Source organism: Coenobita brevimanus, chromosome 64 (assembly GCF_032717465.1).
Source record: "Coenobita brevimanus isolate Jiangsu-jjx chromosome 64, ASM3271746v2, whole genome shotgun sequence".
NCBI classification, from domain to species: Eukaryota; Metazoa; Arthropoda; class Malacostraca; order Decapoda; family Coenobitidae; genus Coenobita; species Coenobita brevimanus.
The window spans coordinates 2,996,580-3,022,760 of NC_137017.1; the positions used below are offsets into that span (position 1 = coordinate 2,996,580).

The 26,181-nt window shown below is 42.2% G+C and overlaps 1 protein-coding gene across 1 annotated transcript in view; it reads right to left on the reverse strand.

The window, feature by feature from the left end:
- Positions 1–707: 707 nt before the first annotated feature.
- Positions 708–26,181, reverse strand: part of LOC145404616 (uncharacterized) — a 291,194-nt gene continuing 265,720 nt past the window's right edge. The window contains exons 15-23 of the mRNA XM_080276137.1: positions 25,636–25,770; positions 21,262–21,444; positions 20,813–20,989; positions 12,085–12,422; positions 10,913–11,069; positions 10,632–10,744; positions 5,843–5,970; positions 4,178–4,257; positions 708–1,257 (exon numbers count right to left, since the gene is read on the reverse strand). Coding sequence (XP_080132263.1) covers positions 708–1,257; positions 4,178–4,257; positions 5,843–5,970; positions 10,632–10,744; positions 10,913–11,069; positions 12,085–12,422; positions 20,813–20,989; positions 21,262–21,444; positions 25,636–25,770 — 1,861 coding nt within the window. The remainder of the gene's footprint in view (positions 1,258–4,177; positions 4,258–5,842; positions 5,971–10,631; positions 10,745–10,912; positions 11,070–12,084; positions 12,423–20,812; positions 20,990–21,261; positions 21,445–25,635; positions 25,771–26,181) is intronic.

A 26,181-nucleotide genomic window follows, 5' to 3' on the forward strand; every position in this document is an offset into this window, starting at 1 on the left:
TCAATGGCACCAGGCTGAACCCCCTCCATGGTTTGGTAAATTCATTCTTCATTAACACATCCGCTATACCAGATACTAAGAAGCAATGCATTTGTCAAGGATCTAACATATTTACAGCAAGATAATTAAATTAATTGCACTGAAGTTCAACAAAATAATTTCCTTGCATGGAGTAAATTCATATACACTACAGCACACTCACACACACTTGTACTTCCATAAATTATCTGACAGTTCAACGACGAGCAACTCCATGTAAACAAAGTCCTCCTCTTAATATCAATGGAAGTTGCGGCAATTGCTTTACACCACCATGACTTCATTTCACATATTTACTATACATATCTCTCCACTACAGTAAGGACCCTTTTTAACATAACCATTCACATACAATATAAATTATTCACACCCAACATATCAGTCCGTACTCTATATCTGGCAAAACAATGTTTACATTAGGCCAAAATACTCTTACATTTGAAGAAACTTTCAGTGTTTGCAAAAGCTTCACTAATACTGGTAACTGGCTCTGGCTGGCCACTTCACAGCTTATCTCACTGTACCATTCAAGAAGTCAGTGTTGCCTACAAGAATCTCTTGAGTATTAGTCTGCATTTCTAGGACACTTCTGCTGCAATCATGTTTGGCTATTAAAAACATCTGCTACAAGGATACACTAAACACTTGTTGACACTGTAATCTAGCCATCAGACAGGAGTCATACTTGGGGGACACTCTAGCTCATTGTTCTCACCAGACTTGCTGCGTTGTAAGCAGACATAGCGTGTCACATAAGCATCACCATTTTGAGGCAAGAGGGGTTCTAAGGAAGGTCCTCCTCCATTTTCATGAGGAGTTCGATTCCAACTAAGAGCATTAAGGGCATTTGTGGAGTTGAGAGGAGGTGATGTGAAACTGGAGTTGGGTGTGGTGGATGTGGAGAGTCTGGGAGCACTGATGGGGTGAGGAATATTATTAACTACAGGGGCATTGCTTCGACATGTATCCTCCCCCGAGGTATGGCGTACTCTAGAATTGGGAAAGCGAGCATTGGGTGCAGAACTCCTGCGAGTAGGCTGATCCACAGCTGGCAAGCCTAGATCTACAGCATCTGTGTCATTAAGCTGAACTGCTGCAGAAGGTACCTCTAAGCATGGTGTGATTAGCCGCGGCATCATAGTCAGAGTTTCCAACATCTCAGCAAAGGTTGGTCGATCATGAGGATTCATGCTCCAGCAGCTCAGCAGAAGTCGCTCTCTGTTAGCGATACACAATAATAATGGATCACAGTGACAAAATCAAAGTACTGTACTGTGAAATGCCTATACTACTACTACTACTACTAATTTGCTCATTCATTTCATTCATCATCTAAACCAGTGTTGCCCAATGAGGAGCGTAGGAGTCCGGGGCTAGGCAAGCTGGTCCTGACATTTGAGATGGGAGTGACCAGCCTCACTCATCCCTGAGTGGCACTGCATGAGCAATAAACCCCAACCACCCCTTGGATAAAAGTAATAATAATAATTAAATCTATCTGTCTATTGCAAGACACCTTAATCCCATAAGGAGTGGCCACAAACAAATTGCCTCCATGTCACCTGGTCCCCCGCCATTTCATTGCCCTACTCCCAGCTCACCCCCCCCCCCTCTCTCATATACCTCTCCACTCCATACATCCATTTCATCCTAGCCTCCCCCTCCCTCTCCCCCCTCCATCTCACTCACATACACTTTCTTTGTTAGTCTCTTGCTCTCCATCCTTTTCACATGACCAAACCACCTCAATATATTTCTCCTAAAGCTTTCTATCACATCCACATCCACACCCACACCATGATGCTCCATCACTTCCTCATTTGTCAGAGTGTTTCTCCATGTAACTCCACATGCTCTTCTCAAATAACTCATTTCCACTGCTTTCACTCTTGACTTGTGTCCTTCCAACATGGTCCAAACTTCACTTCCATACATTAGAGTTGGTATCACAATACTGTCATGAAACGACTTTTTTTGCTTCCATGCTCACTTCCCTGTTTCTTATCACTGCTTTCATGGAACCAGCAACCCTTCTTTCTTGCTGTACTCTTTCAAGCACTTCAACCTCCAGATTTCCATTCTTACTCATTACACTACCCAAGTACTTAAATGCACTCACATAATTGTAATAGCAATAACAACTCTACTACTACTAATACTATTACTACTACTACTAATACTACTGCTACTACTACTACCATTAATAATAAAAATCCATCCATCCATCCATCATCCAATCCTACGTTGCCCCATGAGAAGCATAGGCGCCTGGGGCGAGGCAGTTGGCCCTGACATTTAAGATGAGAGTGACCAGCCTCACTCATCCCTGAGTGGCATTACGTGAGCAATATACCCCAACCATCCCTTGGGTATAAACCTTCACCGGCTCAATCCGATTGGAGTGCAATAATTACCCACTAAACCACCAGGTGCCAAAATCTGGTTATATAGTTAACACCCAGTGTAGTAAATGGTTTCCTGGTGTACAGGAAACTATTTGGCTTGTCACTCAGTGTAGAGTCACCAACAGGCAGAAGGAAATGGAGAGAATGAAGGAAAGAAAGACAGAAGAGGGAGTGTAAAGTCACCTGTAGGCAGAAAGACAAGGAAAGAGTGAAGGAAAAAAGACAGATGAGGATGGAAGGAAAGAAGGATGGAGGAGAGGAAAGGCCAGACACCCGAGAGCAGAATTACATCGAAATAATAATAATAATAATAAGGCTTGTCAGAAGGACTATAAAGTGTTTATGGGATTTATGGATTTGGAAAAAGCATATGACAATGTAAACAGAGGAGGATTGTGGAAGCCTTTGTGTATGTACGGTGTAGATGGTGAGCTGCTAGGTATCGTTAAGAGCTTTTATGGTGGTAGTGAAGCATGTGTAAGGGTAAGTGGGCATCAATGTGAATGGTTCATGATCAATGATGGCATGCAACAAGGTTGTGTGATGTCCTCATGGTTGTTCAATATATATATGGATGGGGTGATGAGAGAAGTAAAAACATGAGTAATGGAGAGAGGGATGGCACTGGAATGAATGGTGATGGATGGAGTATCTTTAATCTGATGTACGATGATGATGCAGTACTGCTTGTAAAAACCAGACAAGAGCTTGGTAGACTAGTGCAGAGTTTTGCTGATGTCTGTGAGCGTTGTGCCTTGAGAGTAAATGTAGAAAATTGTGAAATGATGGTTACTGAGAGAGGAAGTGACTCCAGTGTGATGTTTCAGTGAATGGAGAAAGACTGGAATTGATGAGAGTTCAAATACTGTGGTAGTGACAGAAAAGAGAGAGAAATGTGTAAAAGAAGTGGAAGGAAGTAAAGTAACCAGTGCTATGAAGGCCTTGACAAGAAACAGGGGCTTGAGTGTTGCAGCTGCACAAGGCTTACATGAAGGAGTGTCAGTGCCACCTTTAACATACAGGTGTGAGACTATAGTGTGGCATGAAAATGAAAAGGCAAGAGTACGAGCAGTGGAGATGGGACTGCTAAGGAATGTATGTGGCCTACAGAGATAGGATAGGATATGGAATAATGTGATTCATGAAAGATGTGGAGTGAGGAAGCCTGTGGACACCAGAATTGAAGAGAATGTACTGATATGGTATGGTCATGTGGAGGGAATGGATGGCAATAGAATGGTGAAAAAGTATATCTTAGTGAATCTGAAGGCGGAAGGAGGTGAGGTAGGCCAAGAAGAAGGTGGAAAGATGCGGTGAATTAGTGTGTGAGGAAGAGAGGTATGGTAATTGGTGAGGCTAAGGGACTGACAAAAGATCAAGCTGGCTAGATTAATTTTGTATGGAGAAGCGCACTCCTTTTTAATGAGACAGCATCTGGATTGACTCAATTGGATAGGTATATGTGAAGCTACAGTACAGAACGTGGTGGAAGCCTTTTGTCCTATCAGACGGAGCCATAATTCTGTGGGTCTGAATGATGAGTGAACAGATGTGTTGCCTACTGAATGGGCAAACTTTGGCTGTCTGGACGCTGCTACTCCTCACTCCGCCCAAGGGTGCGAAAGGAGGCACAGAAGCTGCTGCCACCAATGATGATGATATAACATCATCATCATCATCATCATGTTAATGTAATACAGACTGTTCAACAAAGCTTAACAAAAGATACTCACAATTGTGGTTTGATTGATTTTGGAAGACTGATGGTGTTGCCAGCTCGGACATGTTCCAACACCTGGTTGTTGGACATTCCCTGAAACAAAAAAATTGCACACAAATGCAATAATTACAATAGCATTTACATTCCCTATGTAATACAGTACTTCACTCAGATATGAAAGAACTACTCGCACCACCTAACTTTATAAGAAAAATTTTATGGTTAAACACAGTCTTAATATTTCTGTTATCAAATACAGTACTGTGGGAATTGATGCATATGATGCCTCTTCAGTTTATGTGGAGTTTACAAGAGGAGTGCTAATAAAAGAAAGCTCCTGGAGGTGCATGGTTCAGTACTATATACTGTATCCTTTTAGGTGAGACACCTAGTTAGGTACTTCCACATCCTCTTTAACCCACTAAGGTCAACTTATTGTAAACTGGCTGTGCAAGGATGATAATGTGATAAGGGAAGGGCAATTGATACACTATACACAGGGCTCTTAAACTTCCAGTGCATGTGCAAGCAGTAAATGATCCAGTATGTGTAAAGAGCTTTACCCTGCTCATGGGCTCCCATCTGACAACCTGTCCGGACATGCTAATAGTGTATGTCTGAGGGAGACAATGTTTTGAATACCACCCTCATAGATTCCTTGATTCCCTTCCACACCCATTCTCTAAAGTGCTTATTTCTGTTTCCTCATCAGGTCTGTTCATGTAATCCTTTTGGTTTTTCTCTGGACATCAAAGATTGATTAAAAATTGTTCTAATAGGTCTGGAAATTCTGGCAGGTTTGCCACCATCTACTAAGTTATGAAACTATCTCAATTTAACCTTTAAACCTCAGAGGATGACTTACCTATTCAACCCTAGTTCACACAAGATGATTTCACTTACATATAACACTGGGAAACCTTCTGAGGTCTTAGGGTTAAAATATTTTTCCTACCATTCTTCACTCATCCATCCATCATCCAATCCTACGTTGCCCCATGAGAAGCGTAGACACCCGGGTCCAGGCAAGTTGGACCTGACATTTAAGATGAGAGTGATCAGCATTACATGAGCAATAACCCCAACCACCCTTTGGATAGAAACCTTCACCGGCTCAATCCGACTGGAGAGCCGTAATTACCCACTAAACCACCAGGCACCATAATTTGGTTATATGGTTACCACCCAGCGTAGTAAATGGTGTCCTGGTGTACAGGAAACCATTCAGTTTACCTTATACAAAATAGGCTGTTAATCAGAAATCAAGGCACAAATACACATCAGACACTACCTACAGACTCAAATATGGGAGAAAGCCAGGTACAGAGGTTGACGAGGCTAGGAAACTGACATCGGACAAAGCTGGCTGGAAGAGTTTTAAATGGAGATGATTACAACATGGGTTTGGAACTACAGTTTTTACCCGGTGATGTGAGTTGTTGGACTGATTCGAGATGATGGGTAATACGAAGTGCATAACTATGGATGTTTATGCCTAGGAGGTGTAGCCAGGGTTCTGGAGGCTTCCTTGATGAGTGAATGAGAATGTTGCCCATTTAAATGAGCAAGCTTTTGGTAGTTCTTCTTCTATCAGTTTTTTTCTTGTTCTCTGGTCCCTACCTCACCCCATCTTTTAGTGGGAAAGAGGTTGGGGTGATGATGAATGATGAATGCTTACCTGGAATGGGAAGTTACCAAACGTGATGATCTCATACAGCAAAACACCAAAGGACCACATGTCGCTTTTGTTTGTGAAGATGCCATCCTCTAATGACTCAGGTGACATCCAGCGCACAGGAAGCATCCCTATGAAATATATGGAAGCAAAATTATTAGCAGTATCACAAAGGAATGCATAGTCAAAATACAGTACTGTAACGCAGAAATCTAATATCATGGTGAATAGACAATTGTCTTCTAATAGTGGCAAGACTGGTACAATTAACCTTAGTTTGCACTAAGTACCTGTCTGTTTAGTTCAGTCTGTGTGCATTTACAAAGTACAGCAATACATGATTAACCTCTCCATGCCAGGGACGGTACTGCATACATTCTCACTGATTCAGTGTAGCATGGTGGGCTTAGTGCCTATTATGCTCTGGCATTTTGCAACACAATCTGATCTCTGGAGTTTGAAAATGGGTGCCTAGAGTCCCAAGATGCATCTTAGTAGGCTAGTAGGTCCAGCCTGGCTACCATTAAGGTGGTAAGGAGGTGGGGCGAGACACCATGAGGTGCTTCGTCATGGTGCTCACCTCCATAACTTAGGCACTTTGGGCCTGTGGCAGGTTTTTCATCCAATATCCTGGAATACAAGGCCACTGCATCATCCATGCTACCATAGTTGCATTCACCTGGTGTTAACTCTAGGTACTCATTTTAACTACCAATATGATATTTCAGGTGGCAAATGAAATGACGAGGGAAAACAGGGATATCATAGGTGAGTAGTGTATGAAGAATGATAAAGGAAGGGTAGTGGTGAACAATGAGGATATAAAAGATGCCTGGAGAGAGCATTATAACCCTACTGACACTGCTACTGTGAGCAGGGCAATAAGCAGGATGCAGGTGGGGAAGGCAGCAGGTGTGTCTGGGTCAACTGCTGAAATGCTGCAGGCCTCAGGAGATATAGGAGTGGAATTCGTTACTGATCTGATATGAATATATATGAATGTGCTGTCCCAGATGACTGGCTGAAGAGTGTGACTGTGAATGTGTACAAGGTGAAGGATGATGTTTTGGAAAGAGGAAATTATAGAGGCATAAAACTTTTGGACCAGATAATGAAAGTAATAGATTGAGTTCTGGAAGGTACAATTAGAAAGAATGTGATTACTGTTGAGATGCAATTTGGGTTTATGCCATGCAAAGGGACCACTGATGCCATATTCATTGTCTGATTGATTCAGGAAAAATATACAGGAAAGAAAAGAGAGCTGTACTTTGTTTTTGTTGATTTGGAGAAGGCCTTTGACATAGTCCCTAGGGAGGTAGTGAAGTGGGCAATGAGAAAACCTGGGATCAAGGAGTGGCTGGTTAGAGTGGTTATGGCTATGTATCTGGGTGCTTGCACCCAAGTGAGAGTGAATGGGGATTTGAGTGATGAATTTTCCGTGAATGTTGGTGTGCATCATGGGGTCCATCTTCAACTTCCAACCGTTTGTCATGGTGCCTAAAGTGCTTTCACATGACTTCAGAAATGGAATCCCATGGGAGATGTTGCATGCTGATGGCTTGGTGTTGATTCAAAGAATGAAAGGGGGATGGAGGAGAGAGTTAGGAAGTGGAAAGACAAAATGGGGCACCAGGGTTTGTGAGTAAATGTGGATAAAGCAAAAGTGATAATATCTAGGGCTGGTGGCAGTACTGTCAGAGCAGAGGGAGAGTGGTCATGTGTGGTTTTCCTCAAGGGTGTGGAAGTAACTCCATTTTGTGCAGTGTTTGTAACAGGTAAGTGCATTAGAGATGTAGTGGTATTAGATGTAGACTGCAAGATAATGCTGATTTCATCTGTGTGGTATGTTGGGAAGAGTATATAGTGATTGTCAGGTGTGAAAAGATTGATCTTGCTGGTGAGTCTCTTCAGTGTGTGGAAGTGCTGTTTTATTTTCAGGAAAAGTTATGTGCTGGAGGTGGGGCTGAAGCTAGCTCTGTGGCTGGGGAAAGGAGTGGTTGGAAGAAGTTCAGGGAACTGTTGCCTCTCCTGACACTGGGAGGGCTCTCCCTCCATGCTAAGAGATCTTTGTATGCGGAATGTGTTGGTAGCATAATGTTGTATTGTAATGAGATCTGGGCAATAAAGGAAATGGATATTCATAGACTCAAATGTACAGAAATGTCAATGATTAGATGGATGTGTAGTGCATCTTTGAATGAAAGACCTGGGAGGGCTAGGTTTACAATGGAAGAGTTGACAGGAAGGATAGGACTGGAGTGTATTGGTGTTCTGATGAGGAAAGGCAGATTGAGATAGTTCTGGCATGTGGAAAGGATGGGGGATGACATCTGCGTGCAGAAAATGAGAAGTGCGAACATCGGGGGTAGGGCTGTGAGAGGCACACTGAAAAGCAGCTGGGACAAGGTCAAAGAGTGTGACCTTAGGGATAAGAGAATGAATAGGGAGGCTACCAGAGATCGAGCAGCATGGAGAGCCGTCATTAGGCAACCAAGCTTGATGCATGCAATTACGGTGCATTGGAGCCTGCATAAATGATATGATTTACTCCATCCTCAAATGGTTATATCTTAGGCTATGTTTTAATAATTACCATTATCTTCAACCCCTTGCCACTTCTTGGGAACTCTGAAAGGGGATGGTCTTTAGAAAGCTGCCTCCAAACTCCTTCGTTCATACGTGCTTTTCTAATTTTTTCTGTTATTTTAACTGATCTACCCTTTTCTTCCTCTCTGTCTACCATCTACCTATGGTCAGATGCCTTCATCCTGGAGGAAGTGGCCATGCAAAAATCACCTCCATGTCACTCTGTCCTCTACCAATGGGATGCCCATGCTCCAACTCACACCATCCACATTCATATACAGTACCTCGCCATCCCATCCCTTCAGCTCATCCTTGGTTTCCCTTTTCCTCTCTTTCCCACCACCTCACTCACATACATTCTCTTGGTAAATTTCTAACTCCACACTCTTTACAGGATGAAACCATCTAAGAGAACTTTTAACAAAGAAAGAACTTCCACATCAACCACACAATGCTCTTTAACTTTTTCATACAATGCTCTTTAACCTTTTCATTTGATTGTCTGTCTATCAGTATAACTCCATATGGTCCTCCCATATAACTCATTTCTATTTTTTCTCAGTCTTGACTTGTGTCCTTCCAACAGAGTTCTGGTCCTGTTGCCATACATCAGTGTGAGGAACACAGTATTTCTTTACTTTCATGCTAACTCCCAATTCTTTATTACTGCTACCTTCTTCCAAACATCATACAGCACAATCCCAGCTATCCGGTATCCAGACAAACAGAATACTCAGAAAAACGGGAAAATTCAAGGGCTGGTAAAAATGTCAGTAAGTTATAACTGTGCGCCAATTTGAATGGACCGCCAAATCGCCGTTTGATCGTGTCACGCGAGGCTGGGTGAAGTCAGACAAAGCGAGGTGAAGGCATTTCCAGCTAATGTAAATCCCTAGCAAATCCTCTTAACCACCCCTCCTCTCCCCCTCTTTCCCCTACTTGAATTCAGTCATCCTCCACACCCTCCAAAAATCACCAGTCTGCTTTTTGCCACCAGACAGTAAACAAGCTCTCTTGCTATTGTGTTTCTCTGATAGACGGTAATTTGTACACTCCAAAATGCCTAAAGTGCAAACTAAACGTAAGCGTATCGTGCTTACCTTGAAACAGAAGCTGGACATATGCAACAGACTTGAAAAAGGCGAACATTATAAAACACTAATGGCTGAATATAAATGTTAATAGGAATGAAAGTTTACTTTGTTGGAAGAAAAATAAATAAATAATATGCCTGCATTTCATACGTCTATCTATCTATCTATCTATAGCCCGACGCCCTAATCCCGCAAAGGGTGGCCACAGACAAAACGCCTCCAAGTCACTCTGTCACCCACCATTTGACTCCCCTCCCCCCAACTCACCCCCCCCTCCCTCATATACCTCTCAACTCCATCCCTCCACCTCATCCTCGGTCTACCCCTCCCTCTCTCTCCCTCCACCTCACCTACATACACCCTCTTAGTCAGTCTTTCATTCTCCATTCTCTCCACATGTCTAAACCACCTCAGTGTATTTCTCCTAATCTTTTCAACCACATCATTTCATACGTACATCATTTATTTTATTTTCTGCAAAACAGCTGAGTGGCGGGTGAGGGGTGGAGTGATGGAGGTCAGGTTGGGAAGAAGAAGAACAGTCGGGGTCAGAAACGTAAACAAAACTCACATGGGGGCACAGGTGTCGTGATAATTCTACAGTGCAGTCTTAACACATCATCAGTTCACTAATAAATGTTCAAGCTTTTATTTCTTTGTTTTATTTTTCAGTTTTTATGAGTACAGTACATATAATGAATACAGTAATTCAGTAAACAATGGACTGGTGCAATTTGCAGTACTGCAAATTGCTAGACATTGCATGCACGTGCGTTATGACCATGGTGTGTGTTTACAAGGCAGTTTTTCTGGCGGAATCTCTTAGTGTAACCCCTAATGTGACTGGTGAGTACCTGAACTGTATTTTCTGCTGTGATAGCCTTTGTATACTGTAGATTCGACTTGAAAATCAGAAATATGGGAAAAATCTGTAACCGGGAAGGTAAAGTCCCCAAGCCACCCGGTTAATTGGGATTGTACTGTATTTATGATTTCCCTCCTCCAACAGTACCCTTAGTCTTACTTTCCAGGTTTTTCTTTTAGTAGTCAGTGATGAAAAATTTATAAAAGCCAATGAGTTCATTATATCCTGTGTGGTTTTCTCCTACCTCTCCTATTGAAGCGGTAGTAGTCACTCTCATACATAGGTCGCGTCATGCCAAAGTCTGATAGCTTCACCACTCGCTCGGCACTCACCAAGCAGTTCCGGCATGCCACATCCCTGTTGTAAATAAATGTGCTGCATGAAGTTGGAATATCAATAATATATTGATTTCCCCCTTGAATAATTAAGTCATTATTGATGTAAAACCAGTGGAATAGTAGAATACTTTTGAACCTGACTGTACTTAAGCCAAATGAGCAGTGAATAACAATGTATCTGTGTCACCTGTGGACATATTTGAGCTCAGCCAGGTAAGCCAGTGCTCGACAAACATCTTGTGCCATGGAGGTAAGGCGTTTGCTGTTGATTTCATCTTCCTCCGAAAGTGCTGTTTTGTCTGACACCAGATGACGTCGGGCCAACAGGTATGTCTTGAGATCACCTGTCAATATACAGTACATGCATATAAATACTACAGTACAAGTAATACTATCACCGGTTGGTCAATAATGCAATAACATTACAATATCAAGGCAATGTGTAGATATTATGAATTTGTTTTGTTTCCTGTCACTTAACAAGTTTTACAAAATTTTCTTTCCTGATTCCTTCCTCTCATCAAACTACTGTAAACCAATTACCAAAATAAAGTTATTAGTTCTTCATGAATCACACTGTGGCTCCTCAAATTAATTTGGTAATGACTCACCACTTAACCTGGGGCAAGGCTAAGTACTGACTGGTTCATATAAATGGATTACAGGGAAACAGATGGATGATGAACAGAAATGGAAGTAAATACAAAAATGAATAAATAAATACATAAAAATGCATTTATCTACAGCCAGAAGCCACAATCCTGTATGGGGTGGCCAATCGTCTTTGAGTTTATTGTTTGATGTGGAGGGGCACTAACCCTCTGCCATCACACTGGCTGACACACAGGGAACATGTATGGGTTGGTTATATGGTCACCACCCGACACTTTAAATGGTTTCCTGGTTTACAGGAAACCATTAGGCTTGTCACTTGATGTAAAGCTACCTGAAAAGAGAAGCAGAGCAATTAAAAGTGACAGGAAAGATGGGAGATATAGGAAGAGAGGAGGGCAGGCACAGAAAAAGAATGACACAGGTGAAAGAAGTGGCAGGCAGCACTCCATCAAGTAAATGGATGATGGACGCCACCACCTACCACCGATAAATAAAAATAACACAGGCAAAAAGCAAACAAAAACACAGGCAAAAATTACTTAATATTGAAAAAGGAAGAAGACAAGGAGGAAGGTGGGCTGGGATGGTAGAAAGAACAAAAGCTGAGCTATGCTGTGTATAGGATTTTATGGAATGGCCACCTCAGATGAAACACATAATATGATATAAAGCAACAGAAACATGGTGTAATGGGAAGAAAACAAAGATAACAACAGAAGGATTAAACTGAAAGATCAGGCTTACCATACAACATAAATTCCATCACCATGTAGATAGGCTCCTGGTGGGTACACAGGCCTCGTAACTGCACAATATTCTTGTGGTTGAATCTCTTCATCATTTCAGCTTCACCCAAAAAGTCCAACTTCTCTTCCACAGTTGATCCCACTTTTAATGTCTTGACAGCCACAGCTACCCATGGTGCATTGTCATTAAACTGGCACTCCCCTCCAAAGACAGTGCCAAATGCTCCTTCCCCAATGGTGCGATTGATAACCACCTTTTCCCGTGGTAATTCCCACTCGTCCAAGGAAATCAGTTCACCCAGAGGCCAAGATGACTCAGATTTCATCCTTTCAAATCTATTAAAAAAAAAAAAAAAAAAAAGAAAAAAAAGCAAATATAACTTCACTCACTGTCAGTTCTTCACAGTACTATCAAGCCCTACACCAATAATCCATAAATCATACTGTAATATACTGTATTGTATTTTATTTTCCTGAGTACAAGGTGAATCAGTTTAATACCTTAAGTTATATGACATGCTTTTAAATTTCCTTCATACTATTGTACCTCCATATAATTTTATACAGGCTTTGAGACTTATCAAACCTGAGCAGTTGCATGTAATCTTCCTTAATTCCTTTAATATGAGAGGCCCTCCTAAACAAATAAAGCTGTTTCATGTTCGCAAGAATATCATTACAATCATCATCATCATCATTTTCTTTTTTTTTCACCAAAGGACAGGGTACATGAATATATCATAGTGAAAGTCTTACCGCAACTCAACTTTATGCCTAGGAAACAGGAAGAAAGACCACTACTCTTAGATTCCCTGAACAGTATAAAAGAAAAGGACAATAAAGGGAGCAGTAGTGCAGATGGGAGGTTGATATTCTTGGGGCTGTATTTTCTATGGGAAGCTTTCTAGAACCTTTTCATTAAAGATTTAATTTGCATAATAAATCTTATATAAGGTATTCATATACAGGTATACCCCGAGATACGATACCCCTAGATGTGATACCCCGGCTTAGTGTTGGGGATAGAAATACCACTATACCCAGCTTGATGATGGTCGCGCCCTGGTTTAAGGACAGGTCCTCCGAGGTCTCATCCACTGGTGATGGGCCAAAATTTAGAATCACGCGCATTCCCACGGCCAGCTGAGCCCACCTGCCTCCGAGGATGAGCTGAAACGCTTGCGCAGCCCCCCAGCAATCACTCACCCTGCACTCACCCATAACGTTCTTTTTGCACTGGCTGTCTCTGAATGAGGAACTCTCTTACACTCACCTACCCCACATAGTGTTGCATCACCAACGTTATCCAAGCCACTATTGTAGTGCATCGTAACTGTGTCCCAGCAGTGTGTGAGTAGGAAAGTGATACTAATCGTGTGTGAAGTGTGATTTTGTGAATTTTGGCCTAAGTAAGCATGATTATGTCTGGTAAGGGTGCTGCATGTGGTGGTAGTAGTGGTGGTAGTGCTGACCCTACTCGTCGTGGTATGCGGCCTGCTAGTGTTGGTGCTGGTGATGTTCCCATGAATCGTGCTCATAAAACTGTCTCCGGAAGTGAAACTAGATATTTTTAAGTGCCACAACAGAGGTGAGGGCACGTGTGTCATTGCCTCAGCTCTCAATCTGGCCCAGTCGACTGTCTCCACCATTATCAAGAAGAGGGAGGCCATCAAGGCTGCTGCTTGGGAGGTTGCAACCTTATCTGCCTCCCGTATCACCTGCCATTGAGAGCCTGTGATGGAGATGCTGGAGTGAATGCTCTGCATGTGGGTGGAGGACCCAAACAGGATGAAAAAGCCCATGAGTCAGGCTATCATATGCACCAAGGCTTTCTCACCGTGGGAGGAAATAAAGGTGAGGCAGACTCTCGGTGGTACTGAAACATTTAAGGCTAGCCATGGGTGGTTTGACTGCTTCCAGAAGCAGGCAAGCCTGCACCATGTGAAGATGTAAGGTGAGGTAGCGAGTGTGGATATGATGGCGGCAGCAGTGTTCCCTAACATGTTGACACACATCATCGTGGAGGGTGGCTACAGTAAGAAGCAGGTGCTGAATTTTGACGAGACTGGGCTCTTTTGGAAGAGAATGTCCTCAAAGACATTCCTTGCAACAGAGCAAAAGTCTATGCCAGGGTTCAAGGCCTCGAAGGACTAGCTTATACTGCTGCTGGGGAGCAATGTTGAGGGTGACCTTAAGTTGAAGCTGCTCCTGTCAACCACTCCTAGAACCCCAGGGCTCTGGTGGGGTATATTAAGGAGAATTTAGGGGTGATTTGGAAGTTCCAACAAGAAGGCCTGGCTAACTTCCGATAACTGTTCGTCATATTTCCACTCATACCTCTCTCATTTTCTAAAGAAGTATGTCTCAATGTGAACTGATTTCTTGTGGTGGACAACGCGCCTAGTCACCCTCCCGCGATGATGGACTGGGCAAGCAATATAGAAGTGGTGTTCCTGTCCCCCAACACCATGTCCTTGTTGCAAACCATGGACCACGGGATGATCACGACGTTTAACCCTTATCCACCATGGGTTCCCTGCCATCGCCCATTCCTCCTTACGAGGAATTCCTGAGATTTTGGGAAAAATACCCTTACTTCAAACCCTAATATCCGCCAAACTATTACTGCTAGAGAAAAAAATAAAGATACGCATAAGACTCACCAACTCTTCCTCTTTCAAATGAAAGTATCCCGAGGTCTCCAGGTGGTCCCGTTGATGAGTAAGGATAAGTTAAAGATGGCTGGTTTTCCATGTTTTGGCGGGCTAATCCTGGTGTGCGTCACTGCCAGTAGCTGTGGACTCAATGGCTAGCATTGGCAGCACTGACTGGAGTGGTGATTGTAACACTGCCCAGCCTCTCGGAATATTCCACTCAATCTTTTGACTTTTCCTTACTCACCATCGTAAGGATGAGTCATCACCCTGTCCATGTGGCTCCCCGCAGGGTTTTCTGCCCGTTCCATTGCACCACTATGCCCCATAGATGTTTGGGAAAAGAACAGCTCTTTATTTTCTGTAATCACTTCTTGTGTCAATTATAATAATTTCCCTCTACTACAGCACTTATAATTGCACTTGACATCACGATTACGGGTAACTGCACTTTAAGAGGTAAATACTCTGGCTGTTTCACTCGGTATGGTTGAGTATAAGGTAATTACTTGTACAGAAATTGAGACTAATTTGTACTAATCAGGGGCATCGTGAAAACATTACTAATGTCATACACAACTTACATTTTTTTACTTCACATCACAAATACCCTAATGCTCATGCTCACACATTCACCATTATTTTTTGAGTAATGAGGGGAAAAATTTAGTTACAGCCAACCAGGTCATTTTTTCTCTCCCATGCACTTTTGGTTTTCTTTCATTGTACTAGATAGGCTTACTCAAGGTATTTCCAATCACTGTTTCACAAATTACCATAAACGGTAACACTTATTGCAATGCACCTGTAAAACTTATTATAATACACTTATTTCATAACACTTACTAAATATAACTTACATCTTACATTTCACTTATTTATATATAAAAAAAAAAAAAAAACACTTGTGCATATCTGTTTACTATTTACAATTTCCCACACACCTGCTCAGTCAGAGCCCTTTCCCCAGTGATAAGGACAGAACTTTCATGGGGGGTCAATGAAGCAATCAGCCCTGTGCATGGAGGGATGGAGTTGGACGAGGAGGATAAGGAAGACATCATTCTACACTCTACTGGTGCTATGCACAGACTGAGACGTACGTCAGTGGGGTACCTTGGATACCTACCTACCCTGTGGTTGCCACAGAAAATGGTTGCGAGTTCAAAGGGTGGTGGCAAGGTGCTTGTAGCATATCCCACAAGCCGGCGGCACTCCGCGCCCTGAATCATGACAGTTATACACATTAGCCGGCATGTAGCAGTTAAGTCCTATTACTTCTGTTGCACTATGCAGCAGTTGGTGAGGGCCTGTGACAGCAATGACATGATGACAGTGCAATCCTTCTGGAAAGGCTACAATATACGCCACACCACAGAGAATATCACTGCTGCGTGTCGGGAGGTTAGCTGGCCCATCATGAACGGTGTGTGGCGGAAGCTGTGGCCAGAGTGCATTCACTCCTTCACCGGCTTCCTTGAGGGTGTGCAAGCTCCGCTGGTGGAATGTGTGCGTCAGTAAATTGTTCAACTGTTGCACGAAGCGGGCTTCGGGGAGGTTGATGACCAGGACATGGAGGTCCTGGAAAGCCACATGGAGGAGCTCTGCAATGAGGAGCTCCTCAATGTGGAGATTCAGCAGGTGCACCAGGAGGCACAGGAAGAGGAGGTTGTTCCTGACATGCAAGCCCTCAATTTGAAAATTCTGAGGGAGATAGTGACCAAGGTTGGTGAGATCATTGCACTTAAGCGCACACATGATCCTCTCCCAGGACAGCAGGGACGCATTTGATCCACTGGAGGATGGGATGAAGGTGCATAGGACAATGCTGGAGGAGAAGAGGGTGGCAGGCAGACTACAATCACTGCCTTCTTCAAACAGGCCCCCACCACACCAGTGACCCGCACAGGATCTCCCCAGCCCTCGACCAGCAGAGTATTTCCCCAGCCATCAACCAGCAGAGCAACTCCAAGGGCATTCTCTCGCCAAGGATGTGCACGGCCCCTAGCACTGGACCTCACCTCCAGCCAATCCTGTGTCACCTGAGTCTCCACTGCAGCACTCCGCCATTCCATCACTGCCTTCCTTGCTCCAGCTTCCATCTCCCACACCACTTTGGCCACTGTCTCTGTCTCCCTCTTCACGATGTAAGCCACCGCATCTGTCTCCCTCACTACTTCATCAGTCATCGAAGCTGTCTCCTTCGCCACCTCATCGGTCATCACAGCTGTCTCCCTCACCACCTCCTCTATCATCGCATCACACCCTATTGTCACTGCCTGAGTCATCGCATTGCACCCCATCGTCACCGTTTGAGTCATTGAATCGCACCCCAACGCCACCCCCAGAGCCAGTGCATCAGTCTCCAGCTACCATTACCCCGCCTCACCAGGCTTCCCCCCCTTCTGACCCTCCCCCTAAGATGGGGTTTGAGGGCTTTGAGGAGGATGAGTGAGTGCTAGGGAGTACCACATGTCCTGAGGCTCCGGGGAGGGATAGCAAGGATGACAACCAGGACCAGATGTGAACTTACAAGAAGTATGGTAAGTGATGAGAGGTGTTTCATACTTTCTGACCTACTTTTTATGATTTTCAGAGTTTATTTGTTGGTTTTCGCGAGTTATTTATAGGTGTTAGGCTTAGGTTAGCTTCTTTTACAGCTGTTAGGCCAATTAGATTGGCTTTAAACTTTTTTTGGACTCATTTGAGTGGGTTTAGGACTTGGTTAGGGGGAAACCAAAGGCTCAAATACCTGTCCCTATACTCTACATGTTAAATGTCCTTCAAGATATGATACTCTGCCTGGCGATGGGTTTTTACTTTACCAATTGCATCGTTACACAAGGACACACCTGTACTGTGCTGTATATAGTTTTTTAGTTATTATTTTTACAAAGATTGCAAAAATACGATACAGTACGAGATGCCATCAATGTACTACCATGCACACCCACTAAAAAAAACATTGGCACTCTTTTAGTGTGATAAAATTTGACACACCAGACGAGACCTGAAAATAAACTCCTGAGTTAACATGTCTGGTTGGTATCCTTGATCTGCTGAGCCTTAGGTCTGTATTCACAGTGGCATCGGAGGCTTCACAGCACCTTTTACTAAGCATCTTGTTTTGCCTATAATTATCATTGTCTTTTATGTTACTCAGAGAGTTTGAGATTAAACATACTGAACGTGGTTTTCATAGAAATTATAAACGAGGATGTTAATGTCTAATGTGCAGAATAAAATTGCTATCTAAGACGTGATATGAAAGAATCCAAAGCCATTTTGAATATAAGCCCTTGATTTGAGTACTCCATAGTGTGTAACTGGAAGCATTGCCATTTTGGCGCAGAAATTGCAATTTCTAGCACACTGAAACACCATTTAGCATATTTTACACACATATGAAAATCAGCTAGTGCTTTATACAGTACTCCACTGCACTGTCATTTAAACTAATACATGCTTTTTAGTGGTCTGAATGCTTAATGAAATGAGACTGCTATACTGCATGCCTTTTTCTTGCTACTGAATTAGACACTATGAGTCTGAGGATGTTATGGAATATAAGTTTAAGTTACGGATGGACATAAACTACAAAACTTTTCCTAAGGGAAGAATTCAGTGGGCTCGTACCTACAGGTGAAGTTCATTCATTTCATCTAGCAGAATTTTAATAATTTTGTAGGTTATTTCCTGTCTTAATGGCTTTATTAAGACAATACTACGGATCACCATATTTTCCAATACATTTCTTTGTGGTTAGTACCATAATGTAGCAGTGATTTCTTGTCATAGCTTTACATTAATGGCTGAGAGATTGCTGATCTGTCCCTGGTCAAAGTAAAGGTGTAGTATAATTGAACAATAAAAACCCAGAGCTATAACAGGCTGTGATGCAGGATCATCAGTGTGAATAAGGGTAAAAGACAGGCCCCTATAAAAAGCTTGGCTCCAGTTACAGGAGACTTCCAATAAAAATACAATACTATATAAAGTAAAAAATGACAGAACATTAAAAAAAAGTGGCTGATAAGAGAGAATCATCACCTCACTACAGGCAATCTCCCAGAAACCACTGAAAAATTGCTTGTTTTCAAACTTTAATATCTCAGAAACTATAGCACTCAGGGAAATGAATTAACAACCACTTTACTCAAGAACTCTTCCTCTTGTAAATGAAAGTATCTCCAGGTTTCGAGGTTGTTGCGCTGATGAGTAATGACATGAAGAAGAGAACTAATTTTCACCGCAAAAGCAGCATGAGAGCAGGACGTGTTTGTGTGTCTGCCCGCGGCACCGACTATTGCCTTGCTCTCAATGTGATAACATCTCCACTACTAGATAAACTAGACACAGCTGCATCCAAGGTATGCCTTATGGTACTACCACTGAGCCCTTTCCTGGTATCCTTGGAAAGAGGCTTGGCAGGGGTGGATGATGCAATTGGCTACAGGCAGCACAGAAGGAATCAGACAAATAAGAACTGAAGACACTGCTGTACACCCGGCAGAAGCACGGGGCAAACTGACTCTCGCCTGCGTGCTATGGAGGGACTCCCTCCTTACCCTTTGGTGGCGAGATAAAATGGTGGCCAGTTGAAGCAGGAAGACACTTGCGTGTATAGACATCACCCGGTGGCCCTGTAGCAGCCAGATTGTGACATGTGTAGACGTTACCCGGCAGACAGCAGTTAAAGACTGGTACAGTACTAAGAAAGGAATATTAAAACCTAAAATTCCTGAAGGGAATGGATGTAGAGGAAAGAAAGACCATGAACCTCTTCAAAGATAAAATACTGTAGTATAGTTTGTTGGAAGTTGACATGTTAAGTTTAGTTTGCCATCAACCCATTCTTAAAATACTAATGGTAGCTGTCATATTGTATCATGACATGTAAGAAAATCCTAAGGTGGTAACCTCAGATATGATAGGTGCCAAGCAGACAAATAGAACTCTGATTTCTGTTTTATTTACATTCTAGTGGACAATGCTTTGCTGTTTCGAAAACCTTCCTTTGAGCATTATGTCCATTGTTATGATTTATTCATTATATACAACATGAAGCAACAGAGTAATACTATATCTGGAGAGAGAGAGAGACTGGGGGGAAGGGGCAGAGAGATTGAGGGAGAATCAGATATACCACGCTTCCCGTTTATCTATGGCTTTGTGCCAGTGATAGTTGCAGAGGGTATCAAAGCAGGGGGTGCCAATAATTGCTTTAGTGGGTGTACAGAGATATACTAGTAAGGAAGGGGTGTTAATAAGCTTCCTAATCATGCAAGAACACTGTCACTATTCTCTGTAATGTCACGAGGATAAGGTAACATCATTGCAAAACACCTGTGGTGTACGTAGCCTTGTATCTTTTTCAGCACAGAATGCGGGGAGGGAGGAAACTGTACAGTCCAGGGCAAAATTTTGCCTATTTTTCCACTGTGTCTAACTCGGGCTCAGTCCATGATCATCGTGTTCCTCTGTGATGCATCATAGCAAAGAGAATCTGAGTTATCAGTGGGCAATAAAATATTCCAAGTCTCTCTTAGCTTAGGATCACTTGCAAAGGGGTATCATAAGCAGGAGAGATGAAATATTAAGAAAACTTTAGTGCCTGACTGTATCTTCAATACAGGATTAGAGGGTAGCAGTCTGTACTGTACTTGCAGCTATTAAAATTCAGCTGTGAAAGAAAACGGAAAAGTTTGATGTATGGCATGCACTGCCTTAGCTCATAAATTCATGTGCTTTGCAGACTCTTCATTTAACACAACCTTACTTACAACTTAATGATGAACAACATAAAAAATGGACAGACCTAGCAGTGCATCACAGTGTTAATGCTACAACAAACCTACATCAGTCAGATGCTGTTAGGTTGATAGTAACAACTGTACAATAGTGTACCTATTTCTCTCTTGCTGCCTTATTCTACAGGATTCTGAATGACTCCACATGGTTCATTAGTATTTTAGCTAGGCATTGCACTTGCAATTCTGCTTGTACCATAAGATTCCTCACTACAGGGAAATCTAGAAACCATATGATTCAATCTAAATCTCAAATCCTTACCTCTTCTTGTAGATAATAAAGAGAGCAATAAGTATCACAGCAAACAGGACGAAGATAAGGACCATGACAATGACAATGGCAGTATCACAGTCAACATCGAGTAGGTCACTAAAAGCCTTGAAGATGCAAGTGTCCCCAACATGGCCATCCTTTGGAATTTCACCAAAGAAAAGTAGTCTGTTTCGTTGTACGCTCAGCCTGTAGTCAGTGAAATTTGACCTGTTACTTTACCAAAAAATTGAAGATTTAGTTTTGCAATATATGGACATTCATATATATATATATATATATATATATATATATATAAAAGCTTAAAGTTTATTATTACACTCTAGACATTTGCAAAATGCTGCACTCGGAAAAAAAAAAAAAAAAAAAAAAAAAAAAAAAAAAAGGATAAATGTTGACACTGATAAGCTACTGCATGAAGGTCCTAATAGAATACTCACGTGCCATTGTTTGAGCTGGTAGGTTTGAATGAGCCCACAGTATGATAGGTTCCCCCAGTTTTTTCTTCATTTACTTCAAACTGCATTATATTTACCATCCTCTTCTCTGACACATTCTTACGGAAATGAATCTCTCCTGATACTCCATGAAAGGTTGTCTGCCCAATTATGTCTGCAAACCGTCTGTCAAGGAAATTGATAACACAATTAAAAAGAAAAAGAAATAAGTGACTGTTGATCCTGACAATGGAATGACATAGGCTGCTACTAATGAAACACTTATGACTGTGAATTGTCAACATAAGATGACAAAAGACTGACTTACTAGTAACAATAAACCTTCTGCATCTCAGTCTACCAAACACGAGGATGTCAGCCCTCCATCTGATTCTCTGTTTAAATCTTTCCCTCAATTCATTTCTGGTGGATAACCACTCTGCTCTTCGTTCTCAGGAAGATGTGACCTTTATTAGACCATTTCTGCTTTATATCTAAAAATGAATACAGTATTAACTAGAAAGCACTCAGAAAGCCAATAACTCTGTCAATGCCATTACAGGATCCGGATCCAGACCCAGATCCACCTCAAAATTTAATCATTTCTTTCTTGGCCCATGGCCCACCCATCCACAAAATTTCATTGAAATTCATTGAGAACTTTTGGAGATACCATGTGGACAAATGAACAGAAATACATAAGTGAATACATAACCTCCTCCAGCTTCGCTGGCAGTGGTAATGACTGATGGCAAAGACAATACGAGGCATTTTCTTTGTCAGTCTGGATGAACTACAGGATCTGGCATTTGGTAAAAAGTCAATGCACATTACACCAGATGCACCCATCATCCACTCACTCAGTATGGTGGTACTATATTTCAGGGTAACTCTACATTAAGTGACAAGCCAAATTTCCTGTAAACCAGGAAATAATTCAATACATTGGGTGGTAACCTTATAACAAATCAACACTTGTTCCCTACGTGTCAACAGGTGGGTTGGCAGAAGGTTAGTGCCCCTCTCTGGAAAACAACTAACTAAAAATACAAACAAGAAGCCTCAGATCTGGACAGACAAACAGGTGACAACCAAGGACCGGACAAAGGACATGGTATGGATTGCAACATGGAATGTAAGGGGTGCAAATAATGAGGTGAAAGAGAGATTGTACAGACGCTTGAGGGTGCAAAAGTGGACATATGTTGATTAACTGGGACAAAATAGAGAGGTGAGAGAGGGAGTATGGATGGGCTAAATGCACGGAAGCAGGTGAGCATAAGAGGACTAAAGAGGGTGTATGTATTGTTGTGTGCAAGAGATGGAAGGAGAATATAAGAAAGTATGGATCAGTTAGTTCAATAATTGTGTGGGTAAGACTGAAAGCTGGCATACAAACAAGAGCAATTTTGTGTGTGTGTATGTGCCAATGCCAGATCGTGCAAGCAGAGTGAAAGAAGAGTTCTGGGCAAATGTGGAAGTGTGCAAGTAAAAGTATGAGAGGAATGAGTGTTTTTGATTGGAGATATGAATGGAAATGTAGGAAATGTGATGGAGTAGTTGGTGAGCGGGATGTGCCTGCAGAGGTGGATGAGAATGGCAGTGCTCTAGTGGACATTTGTGCAGGGAGGGGGTTGGTGATAGCCAATACCCTTGTTAGGCACAAAATGATCCACAGGTATATGTGGCGAATGTTGAGAAGGGTGGGTGGTGAGCTGCATAAATGGAAGAAAATGTTTAATTATGTGTAAGTGGATGAGAATGAAAAGGTATGTCATGGACACAAGAGCATAAAGAGGTCGAGGGAGTGGACTTCCTGACCACCACTTGGTGGTGCTAAAAGTCAAGGTTCAAGTGTAATGGAGGAATAGAAGGAGGGAAGGACAGGAGGAAGTAGTACATACAAGGAGGGTAGAAAGGCTGCAAGAGGATGAAAAAAAAAGGCAGAATATAAGAAAGAAGTGGTGGAGCAACTGGGTAAATATGATTTGGAACAGATGGGAGAGGTGGAAGGTTTGTGCAAGATATTCACAGAAGAAATTTGTGCAGAATGTGAGGTGGTATGTGGGGTGAAGAGAAGACAAAAGGGGGTGAAAGGAACAGCATGGTGGAATGAAGAGATGAGACAAGCTGTGGCACAAAAGAAGAATGCATATAGTGAGTGGATAGGAAGCAGAGGCATGGAAGAAGTTGTAAGACAGAAGTGACAGTTGTATGTAGAGAGGAAGAGAGAGGTGAAAAGATTAGTAAGAGAGTAAGAAGTGAGTGGATGAGGAATTTGGAAGGAATTCGAGTGTAACATGGATGGAATGTAAGAAAATACTCTGGAAGAAGGTAAAGAGAGATAGACAGGGTGATAAAGAAGTTGGTGGGGAAACGAAAGATAAAATTGACAGACTGATAGCGGAGAAGGGAGAAAAATGAGAATATGGAAAAAACACTTTAAGGAACTGTTAATCAGAAAGAATGAAAGTAATGCAAGTATATGTGGCTGGGAAATGGCTGGGAGAAGGAGGGAGGTGAGAAAGGAGGAAATCAGTCAGATGAAGGCAGTGGAAGTAATGAAGAAAGTCAAAATGGGGAAAGCCCCAGGAATTGAAGGAGTGAGTGGTGAAATAATGAAGCATGGAGGAGAGATAACAGTAGAATGGATATGGAAGCTGTGCAGATTGGCCTGGGAGGAAGGTGGAGTCCCGGAGGAATGGATGCCAGGTATAATTATTCCTCTGTTAAAAAAAGAAGTATGTGGTAATCATAGGGTCATTTGTCTTCTTAGTGTAATATGAAAAGTACATGATAGGATACTTACTGACAGAGTTTGGGAAATATCAGAGGAATTAGTTGGAGAAGAACAGGGAGGTTTTAAGAAGGGAAGAGGTTGTACAGATCTATATTCATTCTTAGGTCTTTAGTGGGAAATTTTCTACAGAGCAGAAAGAAGTTGTATGCAGCCTTCATGGATTTGGAGAAAGCATTTGACAAAGTGGATAGACAGGGAACATGGAAAATATTAAGGATATATGAAGTAAATGGGAAGTTACTGAATGCCATGAAGTGTTGATATGAGGGTGTTATGGCTACACTACTTGTGGATAGCAAACTGACTGAATATTTCTATCTGAATGTTGAATGGAAACAAGAATATGTCATGTCTCCATGGCTGTTCAATCTGGATATGGATGGGGTTATAAAAGGGATACAAAGTAGGTCAGTGGATGTTGAAGCGACCCTATTGAGAGAGGACAGCGTTTGGAAACTTCCTGTATTGTTGCCTGCAGATGATACTGTACTGTTAAGTGAAGTTGAAGGGGAACTGCAAGGCTTGGTGAATGAGTTTGGAGGTGTGTAAGAAACGGAAGCTTAAGGTGAATATAAGGAAGAGTAACGTTATGGTCTTCGAGAGAAATGAAGTCAGTGAATGTACAGTGAGGATGGATGATGAGGAAATGGAAAATGTGAGAGCATTTAAGTACTTAGGTAGAGTGATGAGTAAGGATGGAAGTTTGGAGGAAGAAATGATTGAAAGGATACAACAAGGCAGAAAGATTGCTGGTTCTTTGAAAGCAGTGATAAGAAATAGGAAAGTGGGCATGGAAGTAAAAAAAAATGTCACTGCATGATGGCATTGTGATACCAACTCTAACATATGGAAGTGAAGCTTGGACCTTGTTGGAAGGAAACAAGTCAAGAGTGAGAGCAGTGGAAATGAGTTATCTGAGAGGAGGACGTGGAGTCACATGGAGAGACAGACTGACAAATGAGGAAGTGAAGGGGCATTGTGGTGTGGATGTAGATGTGACAGAAAGTGTTAGGAGAAATACACTGAGCTGGTTTGGCCATGTGGAGAGGATGGAGAGCAAGAGACCAACGAGGAGAATGTGTATGAGTGAGGTGGATGGGGGGAGAGAAAGAGGGAGACCGAGGATGAGATGGAAGGATCAAGTGGAGAGATATATGAGAGAGGGGATGTGAGCTGGGGGGTGGGCAGTGATAAGGCAGGGGACAGGGCAACATGGAGGGAATTTGTTTGTGGCCACCCCATACAGGATTAAGGCATCTGGCAATAGATAGGTTGACAGAGATAGACAGTCAGATGCTTTCATCCCAGATGGGATGGCCAGAAACATATTGCCTCTATGTCACCCTGACCTCTTGACATCAAATTGCCCTCCCTCAAACTCATACACACCCTCAGCCATATACCCCTCCACTCCATCCCTCCATATCATCCTCAGTCTTACTCTCCTTCTCTCTTCCTGTACTTTATCTACACTCTCCTAGTCAATCTCTCACTCTCTATTCTCTCCACATGGCCATGCTATCTCAGGGTATTTCTCCTAAAACCGTTTTTAAATATGGCTATGGTCTGGCACTTACCTGAATGTCTTCTCTGTGTGCAGGTTAGATACATGAGTGCGATCCTCCTTCAACAGAGCATCAAGGGCAAGTGCATATGCCCATACTGCATCGTATGTGTAGCCAGCATAGTCTGGGGGGTCATTACCCATGTTGCTGCATGGAATTACAAGGAATTAGTGTTTGAATATAGCAAGTGAAACAGAATCCTGACATTAATAAGATGACCAACGTGTTAATCAAAAGGGGCAAGCTAAAACACCAGTGCTGTAATGTAAGTACTGTGGAAGTTTGAAATTGTACACAAGATTAAGTTTCCTTGATGTCCTTCTAAAGCAAAAAATTCCATAGTTGATCATTTTCAAACATCTTGCTCCAAAATGTGTAAACATGGTCGACAGGTTACTACCAGTGAATAAACAAATATAATGTTTATGCAAATTTTCTAATATTCACTCATGCACAGAGGACTTCTCTCTCTGGAAAATGTTTTGAGAACTATTAACTACCAATATAAGGAAAATTATGTGACAAAACACAAGTGTTAGGTATAAAAAAAAAAAAAAA